Source organism: Parathielavia appendiculata (genome assembly GCF_033297405.1).
Source record: "Parathielavia appendiculata strain CBS 731.68 unplaced genomic scaffold N657scaffold_1, whole genome shotgun sequence".
Classification (NCBI taxonomy): Eukaryota; Fungi; Ascomycota; class Sordariomycetes; order Sordariales; family Chaetomiaceae; genus Parathielavia; species Parathielavia appendiculata.
Window position 1 is genome coordinate 4,570,234 of NW_026944220.1, and position 14,485 is coordinate 4,584,718.

The window sequence follows — 14,485 nt, forward strand, 5'->3', positions numbered from 1 at the left end:
CATGATGGCTTATGCAGACCCGCTTTGGGCTGACGAACCGGCATCCCCCATGTCAGATTACGACGCCGCCTTCCGCACGAAGCTTGGCGACTTCAGGGTCCGCAGGCAGCGTGGCTGCCAGCCTCGAATGCGATTCGCAAGGCCACCTTTTCGCTTCAAAGGCCGGCCATTGTTGTCTTTGGAGCAGACGTGGATTGTTTGCTCCATATCGTTTCTCCCAGCGCTGCTTTTCTGTGCAGCAGTCATTCTCTACTTGATTTCCTCAATCTTCAAGTTTTGAAACGGCGTGACCTCCTTTTTAACCAGTGCAGTTGCCACAGACGGTGCCTGGCTCACAGAGTTACAACCTGCGACACGATTTCAGTCTCGACTCTGACTTGGGCCCGGCGAGCCGCTCGGGAAAGACACAAGCACAAAGGAACACACTCTGACACTGAGCAATCTGGCTATTGGCTGAACGACCCGTACATGGTTAACCTTCTCTTTTCGACCTGCCACCGTCACAAGGACTCTCCCACAGCGGGCGTACGAAGGACTCGAGCCCTTGAACCTCCAACATCATGAAGATCTGGTCAGGTGCGGCGCTCCTTGGCCTCGCCGCCTTCGCGACAGCCTCCCACGTCCTCCCGCGAAATTGGGAGGCGAACGACTACTACGTGCTCCATCTCGACGCAGACACATCACCCCACGAAGTAGCCAAGAGCCTGGGGCTGTCCCACGAGGGGCCCCTTGGAGAGCTCAAGGATCACCACATCTTTACCGGAAAGCGGGCCGAACACGATGTTGTCAAGCGGGAATTGGCAAACCGGCGAAGGAAGCGATCACTCGGCGAGAGACATGCTCTGGACGGTGTGCTCTTTTCCGAGAAACAGGTGCTCCGGAAGCCATGGGAGAAGCGCATCATTCCAGAACCACGCGTCCCGATACAGTTGGGCGGCGGGACAAGGGCCACGAATCAAGCAGTGCCATCGGCCGTCCAGGCGCAGAAAGAGATCGCCCGCCAGCTGCAAATCTCGGACCCCATTTTCCACGAACAATGGCATCTCTTCAACACGGTAGAGCTTGGCCACGACGTGAACGTCACGGGCGTTTGGCTGCAGGGTGTCACGGGCCAGAACACGACGGTCGCCATTGTCGATGACGGTTTGGATATGTACAGCGATGACCTCCGAGCGAATTACTACGCCGCGGGCTCCTACGACTTCAACGACAAAACTGACGAGCCGAGGCCTCGCCTGTCAGACGACAAGCACGGCACCCGATGCGCCGGCGAGGTATCGGCCGTCAAGAACAATGTTTGCGGTGTTGGCGTGGCATACGACTCCAAGATTGCCGGCCTGCGCATTCTGTCCAAGCTGATCAGTGATGCTGATGAAGCCGTGGCTATGAACTACGACTTCAACCATAACCTGATATATTCTTGCTCCTGGGGGCCGCCCGATGACGGAAAGAGCATGGACGCGCCTGGTATCCTCATTCGGCGTGCCATGTTGAACGCCGTGCAGAACGGCCGCAACGGCCTGGGCTCCATCTACGTCTTCGCCAGCGGTAACGGCGCGCAAAATGACGACAACTGCAATTTTGACGGCTACACCAACAGCATCTACAGCATCACGGTTGGTGCCATCGACCGGATGGGCAAGCACCCGTACTACTCGGAAAAGTGTTCGGCTGGGCTGGTTGTCACGTACTCGAGCGGCAGCGGTGACGCCATCCACACCACCGACGTGGGCCAGAACTCGTGCTCCAGCAGCCATGGGGGAACCTCGGCTGCCGCGCCCCTTGCGGCCGGCATTTTTGCCCTGGTCCTGCAGGTGCGACCGGACTTGACTTGGCGAGACATGCAGTATCTTGCCATGGACACTGCCCTCCCCATCAACCTTGAGTCGGGCGACTGGCAGGACACCACCATTGGCAAGAAGTTCAGCCATACCTACGGATACGGCAAGCTGGATAGCTACGCCATTGTCGAGGCCGCCAGGACGTGGAAGAAGGTGAAGCCCCAGGCGTGGTTCTACTCCCCTTGGATCCACGTCAACCAAGACATCCCTCAGGGCGACCACGGCGTTGCTGTTGGCTTTGAGGTCACCGAGGACATGCTCAAGGAGGCCAATTTGGAACGAGTCGAGCACATCACCGTCACCATGAACATTGAGCATGGACGGCGTGGCGATCTCAGTGTCGACCTGATCAGCCCAAACAAAATTGTCAGCCATCTGTCTGTCACGCGCAAATACGACGAGTCCACCGAGGGCTACGACGACTGGACCTTCATGAGCGTCGCTCACTGGTAAGTTCCCGGCCCGCCTCACCCCTTTCCCACAAGAAATCCATCCAACTAAGCTTCCCAGGGGCGAATCCGGCGTCGGCACCTGGACCATCATCGTCAAAGACACCAACGTCAACCGCTTCAACGGCAAATTTGTCGACTGGCACCTCAAGCTTTGGGGCGAGGCGCGCGACGCGTCCCAGGCCAAGGTCCTGCCCATGCCGACCGAAGAAGACGACAATGACCACGCCCTAATCGCCACCACCTCCCTCCCGGCCACCCTCACCACCATTACCCCGATCCCATCCAACGACGCACCGCCCGCCGACAGTGACGACGTCGTGCCAACCGACCAACCCAACCGCCCCGTCAACGCAAAACCGACCCCCACCACCACCCCTCCGTCGGACGACGACGAACAAACAGCAACAACAACCGCCCCTGCCGCAGCAGCCGGATCGTCCTCCACCTCAAACGGCACAAAGACTTGGCTGCCCTCCTTCCTGCCCACCTTTGGTGTCAGCGCGGCCACCCAGGTCTGGATCTACGGCTCTCTTGTCCTCATCGTGCTCTTTTGCTCCGGGCTGGGTGTCTACCTGTACCTAGCCCGGCGAAGGCGCCTGCGGAATAACCCGAGGAATGACTACGAGTTTGAGCTGCTCGACGACGACGCCGACGACGACGAGGCGGAGGGGTTGGCGGCCTCGCATGCCGAGAAGGGTGGCGCTGCTGGTGTCGGGGCTGGGACCCGGGTAAGAGAGGGTGGTGGGAGACGCGGTGGTGGTGGTGGCGGGAGGAGGAAGACGAGGGGTGGGGAGTTATATGATGCTTTTGCTGGGGAGAGTGGTGATGAGGTGGAGGAGGAGGAGGAGGAGGATAGTGATGATTATGCTGATGTTGGTGCGGCGGCTGCTGTGAGACAGTACCGGGATCGGGATGGCTCGTCGGAGTCGGAGGGGAGTGGGTCGCCGATCAGGATGAGTGAGAAGGTGTCGGGGCAGCGGAGGAGGGGGGACAGTGATGATTCCGAGGGGCATCATGTTGTTGGGGATGATGAGGACGAGGAGGAGGAGGGTGGGGAGGCGAGACCGTTGCAGGGTGGGAATCGTTAGCGCCGTTTCGTTTCTGTTGGTCTTTGTCTCGCGTCTCGTTGACGAGTGTCTGTCTGTTTGGGCTTGGATTAGGGAATGGGTTTGGCTGTGTTTATCTGCTTCTAAACATCTAGATCATGTTGGAGTTTTGGATGGCCTTGGCCGCGGCAGGTCTCCAGTGCACACACTGCCCAGCGTTCCATGGGCGTGTTTCTCGGGCTGGCTGGTGCTACACATGCGAGCGTCATGTGATAATCAAACTAATGCCATGTCTAAGCCGATGTTCAAAACCAATGCCAGCGCCCCAACCCCAAATCCTAAGCTTACAAAGGTGGTCTTTTCCGCTTGGAGCTGCCCAGCAACAACGCCCTTCGCTGCCCTGACCTCACTTGTTCCAGGATTAATGTTCATTTCAACCTGTCGTCTGTCCTTGCTTCCAAACACAATCCCAGTTCTCGACCATGCCCGCAGACAGCTCAATCGCCGTTGACGCGCCGTTGAGGCGTCGTTGGACGGCGACCATTCCCTTGAAACTCACCTTCCCCTTCCGCATCATCCGCGGCGACATCAAATTTCCCTCTCATCTTCAATGACCACCCACCTTGCCCTCTCCGTGCCCTTGCCCTTCCCATATCCAATAGCCTCCTAAGCCGGCAGCACGACTCCCTCCCTCTCCATCTCGCGCACGTACTCCTCCCAGGACTCAATGACACCGCCGTAAAATTCAATGTGCGCGTCCACGAGCCCGCCAAACTGCCGCTTGAACTCGACCCTCTTGATCCACTCAAAGCTCGAAACCTCTTTCACGACGTGATCCCCGAACTCATCCGACTCCATCCGCGCGTTCTCCACCTCGCGCGTGAGCTCGTCGATCCTCAGCTCCAACTTGCGCTGCCGGTCGCGGCGCGCCTGCTCGTGGTCCACCCCGCGCACGTCCTCAATCTTGGACCGGATGAACCCGCCCGCGCCGGCCAGCGGTCCGCCGGAGGAATAGCCATGCCCGCCCGACGCGAGCGCGTCGCGCTCGGCCGTCGCCTTGTTGAGGTACTCGGTGAGCTGCTCGTAGTCGAGCTGTTTCTGCTCGCGCGCTTTGAGCAGTGCTTTGAGCGCGCCGCTGTAGGCGACCATGTCGCGCAGCGAGGAGAGGTAGTCCTGGTCGGTGTGGTCTTTGAGTTTCTTCAGGCCGGCCGCGGTGTCCTCGACGGATGCGGCGAAGGCGTGCACGGCCGACTCGACGCCTGGTTCGAGCGTGATGAGCTTTTGGAATTGCTCGGCGAGGTCCTTGAAGTCGGTCTCGAGGTCGGCTTCGCGGCGGGCGACCCGGGCGACCACCTTTTCGACGTTGTTGAGGTCCTCGTCGAGCTTGTCGGTCTTCTCCTTGACTTCGACGAAGCGCCGGTCTGGCTTGTGTACTTTGGTGAAGGCGTTCATGAAGCTGTCTGCGAACGAGTCGAACACGCCGCCGCCCCCGGTGCTGGTGCCTGCGGCCGGGCTTTGGCCCAGACTTTCGCCGCCTGCTCCGGCCGGGCCAAGCCGCCCTGCCCTGCTGCGCATGGTGGCGTTCCAGTCGGGGCTCTCGAGGAAGGTGTGGAATATGCCGGCGCGGCGGAGCTCGGGGTGCAAGGCGAGCCGTGAGAGGAAGCGCTGCAGGGAGTAGGCGCGGCGCGCGGTGAAGTCAGGTCCAAACCGGTCGCCGCGAACATACTCCATGCGCTGCTTGTCTGGGAGCGGCGGGACCGCACACCCCTGATATTCGCGGCAGAGAACCTTGTAGAGAAAGACGAAGTCGGTGAAGCGGCGGCGAACCGAGGTTGTTGGTCGCTGGAAGGAGGGGAAAGTTGTCTAGAGCAATCAGCCGGCAGCACTTGAAACCGATCTATTAGGGGTGCGTACGTTGGTAGTAATCAAATACGAAACATATGCGTCTTTGGTACCGTCGTTTTCCTTGTGCGGCTCCGACACGGTACAGTCGAGGATCTCACCGCCCGGGTGGCCGTGGTCCCTCTCGTTGCCTGTCCTGTGGCCATCGGGCCGGTCATTCGAGTAGTTTGGGCTGTGGGCGGGATCGCGAGATGCGGATGTGCTCGGCCCAGGGGAGTCCTGGTTCTGCTCGCTATGCCACGATATGTTGGAGAAGTTGTCCTGGTCGAGGACCGCCATCTTTGTCGGCTTACGACGACCGAGAGGACGGTGCTGCCTATGCTATCGTGTTGTATCCACTGCGTTTACTCGGCTGTCTGCGTTTGTTTCGGCGTTTTGTTTCGGTCATAAGCTGAGATGAATCAAATCAATCGGACATTGTCGGGATCTGGAGCTTCAACGGCAAGGTTGGTAGGGGCAGGTGGTGGTTGGTGATGCGACGGATCTTCGGTGCTTGGCGGTTGACGTATGGGTGATGGTGGGGTAGCTCAGCTGGTATCTGTGATAAGGTAAGCCAACTGCGATAACTCGTCAGTTACAGTACTTATTGTGTTAGGTACCTCATTCACCAGGCACCTTAACTTCCGTCGGGCTTCCAATGTTCCATCTTTGGCACTTGAGTTTATCACTGCCTTACCCGAATTAACTCTTAGCTTGCACCGAGACATAAGGCAAAAGAAAGTAACCAACAAACCAAGAAATGGATCGGAATCACGAACGCCCCCGGAATCCTTACACTCAGAACAATGAGGAAAGACTCCATAGTACACACTAATTTACGACCCTGGTTGGTTTGTTATGTAGCGCGATACTACTGACAGGGTTCCAGGCTCAATATTAAAGAACTTCCACTCTAACAGCCATGAACTCACTTCCAACGCAAAAGGGTCGAGCATACACCTTTTCTCGACTGGTAGATTCGCTCTCCCCAGAAGGTTTTTTTTCTCCGCATCAAAAGCTTTGTTCTGGCGTTGACTACAAAACTCAGGTGGGCCAAGTGAGACACTTACAAGCAAACCAGGAGTGGATTGTACTGCGTAACCAGCATCAGTCGAGACGACATGTTTTGATGACGGTCATCTCAAGAAACTGACATTGAGGGGACTTCGCTCCTCGTAAGCTCATCCCTCTGAGCGGTTCTAACTTTGGGAGAGATGATAGTCACATTAGCTAGCAACTCTAAAGTATCTGACGAACCCAATACCTTGCCGCAAACCTGCATGAGCCCCGCCCTGGGTCTGGGGTGTCGGTTGGCCCGTCGCCAGCAATGATTTCTTGTACGCGCCGAGGATCGCGTGCTCTGTTCTTTTGATGTCTTGTTTTATTCGTTTCCTTCCATTAAAAGCCCGCCTGAAACCGGAGCCAACAATTGCGACGGCGCTCACACTCACAGCGCCGCGACAAGACATGTGCGCCAGATGAGTGCCTCCCTCTCCAGAACGTCGGAGGTCTATAATGGAATTCGGCTGCCGGAAAATGACGAGCCACAGCAAGGGATCGGAGAAGTTCCCGCGCCTGATGTTGGGAGGCCGACAAGTGGTGCACCAAATGCGCGGCGGCAGTTGAGCAAAAAGAAGGCGGCGGCAGTTGCGACCGCAGCCAACCCAGTCACAAGACCTCCTCCGCCCCCAGCACCTTCCAGTTTCCCAGCGCAACAATCAGGCACCGGAAAGGTGGTAGCAGACCGGCAAAGGGCGCAAGTTGAGGAGCCCGAGACCACCGACGGAGAACCGGTGACAACATCGGCCGCAAAAGGGGGAGACGGGGTGAGCAAGTCGCAGAAAACCAACTTGAACCTGAAGGACAGCGCCCAAAAACTGGGGTCGAGATTGGGCCTGACCAAGGTCGCAGGAGAGAACAAAGCACCAGGGGCGGAGCAGGCTAAGGCCGACAAGAAAGCCGAGAAAGCGGCCAAGAAGTCGGCAGCTGCAAAGGACGTGCCACAGGAGCCAAAGGTGAGGGCGGCAGTCTCACCAACAGCGACAATTGGATGCTGACCGACAACAGGACACCGCAGAACTGCGAGTCGTGTTCCCGCAGGACCCTTCAGTAGTGCCACGCGTGGACATCATCGCCATCCACGACATCGACGAAACCCTCCTGAAGGCCTGGTTGTACCGCAAGAAATCCAAGCGACGAGGAAACGAGCCCCGTACCGGTTATGCGTCCGCTGGCCTCAACAGCTTCGATGGCGAAGGGGGACTAGGCACCACGGGGAGTCCGGCTCCCGGCCGCTACAGGTCGACCGGGAGGCAGCCACCGTCCAACGGGAAGAAGAAGGCGACGGAGAATCCGAACTACTCGATCGAGAGGTGGTTGGCCGTTTCAGCCAAGCCTGCGGAAGACGTGCCACGAGACGGGGATGCAGACGAAGCTGCACTTGACGATCCTGGGCCGTCCAGCCCAGATCTTGCCCTCATGGAGGACCCAGAGGATGCGTCCATCCTCGGCATGCTGGCGTCGGTTCCCGAAGACGAGGACGTGAATCCCGGGTTGCAGACCTCAGACGACTTTTTTCGGCGAAGGCCGCGCATGCGAAAGAAGGCGACCCTACCCCACGACAGGAGATGGTCGAGTGGACGATTCGCAGCCATCGCCGAAGAAGAGAAGGTGTCGAGCGTGGGTGAGATGGGCGACAGCCGACGTCCCAATGCTGACGTTCTGTCGGACCGACAATCCTCGCTGGACCAGGGGATCGAGCGACGCGTCAACTGGCTGAGCGACCTTGACATGCTGCCCATCGAGATTCCCGGCGCTCGCATCATGTGTTACACGTACAAGGGCGTCGAGAAAGTGGCCTCGCCTTGGCAGTACCTGACAGAGCTGGCCGACGTTCTGGCCACACGCCTCATCGAGAAGAGGACGTCAGACATCGTCGACTACAGCGGGGTTCCCATTATCTTGATTGGCCTTGGCTTCGGCGCTCTCATTCTCCAGAGGGCCATGAACTTGCTTGCTCTTCGGCCCGGGTCTGACTGGAATCCGACCACGAATCTCTACATGGTTGCAGGCGTGATTTTGCTGGATGCCCCGGCTGCTGGCCCCGACAGAGAGCAGTTTCCGCGGAGTCTCGCCCAGGAAACGAAAAAGACGTGGACGCAGGACTGGCTAGGAAAGCCGCGAGTCTCGGGCGCTCCGTCGACAAAGATCGATACATTATCCATGTGGATCAGGTTCTCCCTCCTTGCGTCGGTGCATGATATCCCCATTGCGTGGCACTACAGTCCCATGGTGCCAACACCTGGCAAGGTATGTGTTTGCATGATGACAGGACAAAAGCATACCACCGGAACGCTAACCCCTAGCATCTTAGCCTGCGATAACCCCCAAAAACCTCGAAGTCCAACTCATTCCGAAACAATCAGTAACGGCGCACCGTCTTAGCAGATTTGAAGGCCCCAATGACATCGACTATCGATCCATTGTGGATGTGGCCAAACGCTCTCTGATCGTCCGACTTTCCGTCACCAGGAACAGCAAGATGGCCGCGTGCCTTGCCGATTTCCTCCGGACAGAAAAGTTCCCCGTCGATTTACGAGATCAGCTGAATCGGACGGCTCTACACCTCGCGGTAAAGGCTGGGAACCCGGATGCTGTCAAGAGACTGCTGTACCAGGGCAATGCGTCAGTCCATAGGAAGGACAGCGTGGGGCGATCTGCACTCAACATCGCCGTCCAGGAGGCAGCCCACAGGGATCCCGACCCGGAGCATCAGAGGGTATACACGCAGATCATTAACCTGCTGATGAAGAAAGGCGCGCATGTCGATGACAGGGACAACGATGGCAAGACGCCTTGGTCGTATGCTGAAGGAGAGGGGAACCAGTGGATCCGGCGACTCAGGGATAAACATCTTGTCATTGGCAGCTCTTCGACAGCATCAGCAGGCATAGGGAGCCTGCATCCGCCGCAGCCTGGTCCGCAGCGCGAGGCTTGCAACGCGTTTGACATGATCCTTGCCGAGGTCTTTCTGCAAAAGAAGCGCGAGAGGTTTTCCGAGGTCTTCAACATTGACTTGGCATCTGTATACGATGTCATCTACCAGAGCACCTCGAGTGTTGGTGTTTCTCGGATCCTAGCTGCTTCGAGAGCCGAGCACCTGACCGAAGACAAGGTCCGGTGCCGCTGGATCCATGTGCCATCCAACAACGAGCAGTGGGTCCACGATCTCATGGTGAGCATGGGCATCCAGGACGGTTCCATGGGTGGCCAGCGCCACGAGGGGTCACGGCTCATCGATCGGTACATGATGCCCCAGGCGAGGAGGTACAAGCACTTCCATGGCAGCGTCAGAAAACCACCCCCGGCACTCAGGCCGAGAGCAAACCGGTTCGGGAGCACCGATAGTGCCGCGACAGTTGTTCTTGGGTCAGAGGACTTTCCTCCCTCTTCGGAAGAGTTTCGAAGCAAAACAGGGCCCAAATCTGGCAAGGCACCGGCGCCGGAGTTCACAATGACAGAAGCAGATGCCGTTGTGATATTTGTGAGTCGGCAACACTCTTCCATTCTGGTGGTTTTTTTCTGGAATCCATACATCTAATCAACAAGCAGATGCCCATCTTGGGTTTTGAGAAGCATCGTCACCGCAAGTACCTCACGCAAGCTTTCCAGGAAGCTGACGAGGCCATGAGAATTGCCCGCGCCCGCGACAGCAGTCCAGACCCCAAGGCTCCGGCAGATCGCAGGTCGAACTTTTCGCAAAAGGGGGATCGAAGAAGAGGAACGGAAAGTTCGGATGACGGGGAGTCCAGCTCTGAGAGGGAGACGAGTCGGCTCTATCCACCAGTCAAGCCGGTTGTCCGCGCGAGGGCGCAGGTCACCAAGGGACGTGAAGCGCAGTTACTCAGGGGATACCTAGACTCCAAGCAGGTGAAGCCTGTACACTGTCGTCGCACGCTGGACCAGTTTTCCTACTATATGTTGAACTCGACCGAGGCTCGGGACAAGGGCCAAGTAGCCTACAGGTGGGCGAGAAACCCCGCCGTGTGCGCCGAACCCAAGAACCGACCCATCGTCATGGTCGATCAGCTGTGGCTCTGGGCCTTCCACGACGGGACAGTCATTACCAGCTCACCGAACACGTGGAACGGACAGGAGGAGTTCAATTTCAGCAACGTCGTCGTCAGGGAGCTTCGATACAACAAGGACCGGCAAATCATCAAATCGGTCGAGGATCTCCTCCACCTAATCCTCAAGACCAGCGTCGACTTCTTTCAGCGCAAGGGCCCCGCCAATTTCCAGTTCCACGAGTGTTTCCAGTCGTCCATCAACAACGTCTCGGAGAAGCAAGGCCGTCTCTTTAACAACTTTCGCAACACCACCCAGAAACTACACATTGGCGCGCTGGAGCCGGTGGAGAGAAAGAGAGAGATTGAGTTCCTCTTCAGTTTGGACCAAGAGACGGAGCTCCTGGTCGAGATCATGGACATCCAAGACGAGCTGACCATCGTCAAGACCATCCTGGCGCAGCAGCACGACGTGCTCGAGAAACTGCTGCGGCTGTACCCCAAGAAGGTGGACGAGGACGCTGACGAGGAGATCAGGGCGCCTGCGCTGTCCGGCGGCCTGGGCAAGGGCGAGCTGATGGTTTTGCAGAACCTGGTGCAGCTGCTTAAGGACCAGACCGCGGTGGGCCCTGACGGGAGTGGACCGTCGCCGATGACGCCAAGGCCTTCGTTTCGAGACACGTTACAGGCCGGCGGGCTGAGTGCGCAGGATGGTCAACTTCTGAGGGGTTCTAGGCCGAAGGGGAAGGAGAAAGAAGCCGAGCAGGCGAGGGCGACGGCGCTTCCAGTCAAGAAGACCAACATTCTCCAGAACCGGGATCTTATGTACGAGACGATTGGGATTGTTGAGAACAATATGCGGATCATCACGGACATGCTGGCTTATGCCGAAAAGGTTGAGAGTTCGGTATGTGGCATCTAAGTACTGTGTTGGTATTGGATCGTGAGAGATGACGTGTATTTGGCTGACCGCAAATAGCTTGAGAACCTGCTCGATCTCAAGCAGAAACACGCAAACGGCTGGGAGGCGCGGTTCGCGCGTGAAGGATCGGAAGAATCGCAGCGGCAGGGAAACGTGGGTTCTCCGCTCACTAGCCCGGATGATGTGTTTTCCGTTGGCTGACAAGTATTACAGATCATCCTTGTTTTCACTCTCGTCACCGTCGTTTTCGTAAGTTCCTGCTCAGAGTTGCCGGCTTGAAAATGGCGCGCTAACTGTAACAGCTTCCTCTGTCATTCATCACAAGCTTCTTTGCCTTGGACATCGACATCTTCCCCAAAAGCCCCGAAACTGGTGAAACCGCCTGGCCTATCGGTCAAGTATCAAGCTACCTTTGTACGCACCTCGTTTGCGATCCGTTCAGAGTTCGTCAGTGCTAACGATCACTTTACAACAGTCGGCTTCTCGGCCGTCATATTCATCCCGCTCATCGTCCTCGCGCTCTACGTCAACAAGCTCATCGCCAACATCAAGCAAACCTACAAGCAGCTGCTAAAGGCGCTCAAAGACCCGGACACAGCCCTCAACCCGCCGCTCCCCAAGGACACGGCCGACCACGACTCGGACGAGGAACGCACCTTTATCGACCGCCGCAGCTTCGCCACCGCGGCATCCAACCGCTACGGCTTCAAGACGAACCGCGCCGCGTCACGCAACAACGGCAACGACAACCTCACCATGGCATACTACCACCACAACAACAAGGACAACGACAACAACAGCAGCATCTCCGACGATGACAGCGACAACAATGGTAAATCCCCGCGCTACGCGCCGCTCTTCGGCCGGTACCACTTCCACCGCACCATCCCACTGCTCCGCAACCTCTGGCGATATCGACGGTATCGGTTGATGTCGGCCCGGCGCGGCGGGCACGAAAACCGCTGGAAGGACCGCTATGTGCGCGACTACCCGCTGCGGTACTACCGCACAAAGGCGAGCATGGGCGTGTTGCGCGGGCTGGTGTGCGTGCTGGCGTGGTGCGGGTCGGAGAAGCACCGGCGGGCGAGGGCGAGGGATCAGAGGAGGCGGAGGAAAGATAAGATGGAAGGGTTGAGTAGTAGTAGTAGTAGCAGTAGTGATAGCGGCCATAGTAGTAGTGGTGGTGGTGAGTCGGGGGATGGGGGCGGTCCGTTTGGTGGAGGGGTGGAGAGGAAGGATTTCGGACTTGGAGGGCGGAAGCGAGGTGGAATGGGTTTGAATATGAATCTCATGTCGTCGAAGCGGAAGGTGGCCAACAAGAGAAAAAAGTCGCTTGACTCCGGGTATTGGAAGCAGGGGTCGGGGTTGGTGGGGAATGGGTCGATGGAGGATGATTTGGCGGATATGGAGCGGTGGTCGAATCAGACGCGGTCGAGGGCGTCGTTTGATTTTCAGGTGACGAGGGACGATGAGGTTGGAGGTGCAGATGAGGGAGAGATTCCGGCGGCTGGGAAGGCGAGGAAGTTGAAGAGGTTGGGGTGGTTGAGGATGAGGAGGAAAGGGATGGCGAAGGGGGTTGTGGATGAGGAGAAGGAGATTGGCGTGCCGGAGGGAGTAAAGGAGAAAGGTTTATAATGGGGTTGAAGGATTTGCTACTGGTACATGTACAAATTAGCTGGCAACCCCGTGGCATTGTAGTTGACTCCTTGTCATTTAGCCATGACCACCACGGCAACTTCATTGATCACCCCCACCCTTCAGGTTCCACGACTTCCGCTCAATGGCCAGGAAGAGTCCCATTGGACTCCTTCAGGTGGTTACGATTGCGAAGTTCAGACGCTACCCAGACACGCATCGTCTTCCCCCAGCGCAGTATAACAGCAATGAAAAAGCTAGTACCGGCACAGACGGCAACCTGGATGCCACCGAGCTCAGCTTTGTGCCCTGTCCCTTGGTGATGCAGGAGGCACCAGAGGGATGGCATGGTATGGGTGTAACTGAATTGTTGGAAAGAAGGATGAAGATTCCGACAGAGAAGTCGGTGTCGCGCGTCCTACATGCAAGATAAACTGGCATGGAGGTGCTGAGCGCGCACAGACCTTTGCAGCGGGGCTACTCTACATCGTGCCTTCCGGTATCACTTGGCCTCTGTCACCTGAAAGTAGCTGGTAATGAAGCCTCCCACCGGGTGCGCCATGGTCGGTCACGACGACACCTCTTGGTCCGAGACCACCCGAAACCAAAAGACGATGTAAAGACAACCAAAGGAGGCGCTGAGCCAGGCATAACACTTAACTAGAGTGATAAGAGACTTCGGAAAAGATTACAACCCAACTGGCGCCAAGTGATGGCTGCCTGTAGGATCAACGGAAAGAGTGGATTCTCTAAAGTCGGGAACAAGCTCGGAGAATGCAGCTGCGGCCTCAGTATAAAGCCTCAGCACGTCCAGGGCACCTTGGTCAGGCGCTCCGTAATAGCGCGGAATACCTTCCACCATCCCAACTCGTTGATAAACATGACGTTCCCAATCAACCTGAACGTTCCGTAAGACAATTTCAAAGTAACAGGGAATAATCTTAAAGTCGGAACATTCCATTGGCAGGTGTTGAGTAAGGAAAAGAACCGAGAGAGAACCTGGCTTCAAGGGCTGGTCAAATACACACGGAAGATAGAGCTCGACTCCCTGTGACCGTCCTGGAACATCGACAGACACCGATATAAAACACTCGAAGACGAATAGCCAACCTAAGTCCACAAACCCGCGAGGGTTGGTAAGATTGGCGCAAGAGTCGAAGTGACTGATGTCGTAGTGTCCCTTTGTGAATGTGACGGGAAACAGAGTCCTGCGACCCGCAGACAGGGTTCTGCATCTAGCCACTTCTACCCACGCGACCCTTGAAGTAGATAGAATAGATGGATTAGTCAGCTGGACTGAGATAGAGTTGATAGAATAAAGAGCTATTCTATCAACGTAGATACCATTCACGTAGATTGTTCATGCTTAGCGGATGAAAGATGTTCCGATAACAGGACGCTCACGACTGCTGAACATTTCTACCTAGCCACAAGCCGGTCACCTCATGCTATGCCACCTTCAATTTGAAGCAATATCTCATCCTCAAGCGCCTTAATGCCTGCCTCTCGAAGGGCGATTCCGTCATAATCATCCGTCAATCCGGCTTTCACCCACGATCTAATCGTCTGGGCGGCAGAGATCACGTCAGTCCTGAGCCGCGTCCGTCGTGTCGTTACCATGCAGCCAGCAGCGGAAAATATT

General features: G+C 57.0%; 5 protein-coding genes across 5 annotated transcripts; 4 read left to right on the forward strand and 1 right to left on the reverse strand.

Moving 5' to 3' along the window:
- Positions 1–125: 125 nt before the first annotated feature.
- On the forward strand, positions 126–3,381 carry N657DRAFT_668594 (uncharacterized protein; the record flags this gene model as incomplete). The annotated part of the gene is made up of 3 exons (XM_062795450.1): positions 126–2,290; positions 2,352–3,021; positions 3,112–3,381. Exons 1-3 carry the CDS (start codon positions 561–563, stop codon positions 3,379–3,381), a joined length of 2,670 nt encoding a protein of 889 aa, XP_062653434.1. The 5' UTR covers positions 126–560.
- A 312-nt stretch (positions 3,382–3,693) lies between these two features.
- On the reverse strand, positions 3,694–5,719 carry N657DRAFT_90122 (uncharacterized protein). The gene is made up of 2 exons (XM_062797578.1): positions 5,254–5,719; positions 3,694–5,202 (listed from the first exon to the last, which is right to left on the reverse strand). Exons 1-2 carry the CDS (start codon positions 5,518–5,520, stop codon positions 4,006–4,008), a joined length of 1,464 nt encoding a protein of 487 aa, XP_062653435.1. The 5' UTR covers positions 5,521–5,719; the 3' UTR covers positions 3,694–4,005.
- A 1,613-nt stretch (positions 5,720–7,332) lies between these two features.
- Positions 7,333–8,664, forward strand: N657DRAFT_563786 (uncharacterized protein; the record flags this gene model as incomplete). The annotated part of the gene is made up of 2 exons (XM_062788240.1): positions 7,333–7,520; positions 7,683–8,664. Coding segments are annotated over 2 exons (1,170 nt in total), but the record flags the coding sequence as incomplete, so codon positions are not given.
- A 1,242-nt stretch (positions 8,665–9,906) lies between these two features.
- On the forward strand, positions 9,907–11,666 carry N657DRAFT_562601 (uncharacterized protein; the record flags this gene model as incomplete). The annotated part of the gene is made up of 4 exons (XM_062788152.1): positions 9,907–11,181; positions 11,266–11,361; positions 11,422–11,457; positions 11,511–11,666. 4 exons carry the CDS (start codon positions 9,907–9,909, stop codon positions 11,664–11,666), a joined length of 1,563 nt encoding a protein of 520 aa, XP_062653437.1.
- On the forward strand, positions 11,505–12,914 carry N657DRAFT_90141 (uncharacterized protein). Its single transcript, XM_062797579.1, has one exon. It carries the CDS (start codon positions 11,965–11,967, stop codon positions 12,841–12,843), a length of 879 nt encoding a protein of 292 aa, XP_062653438.1. The 5' UTR covers positions 11,505–11,964; the 3' UTR covers positions 12,844–12,914.
- The last annotated feature ends 1,571 nt before the right edge of the window (positions 12,915–14,485 follow it).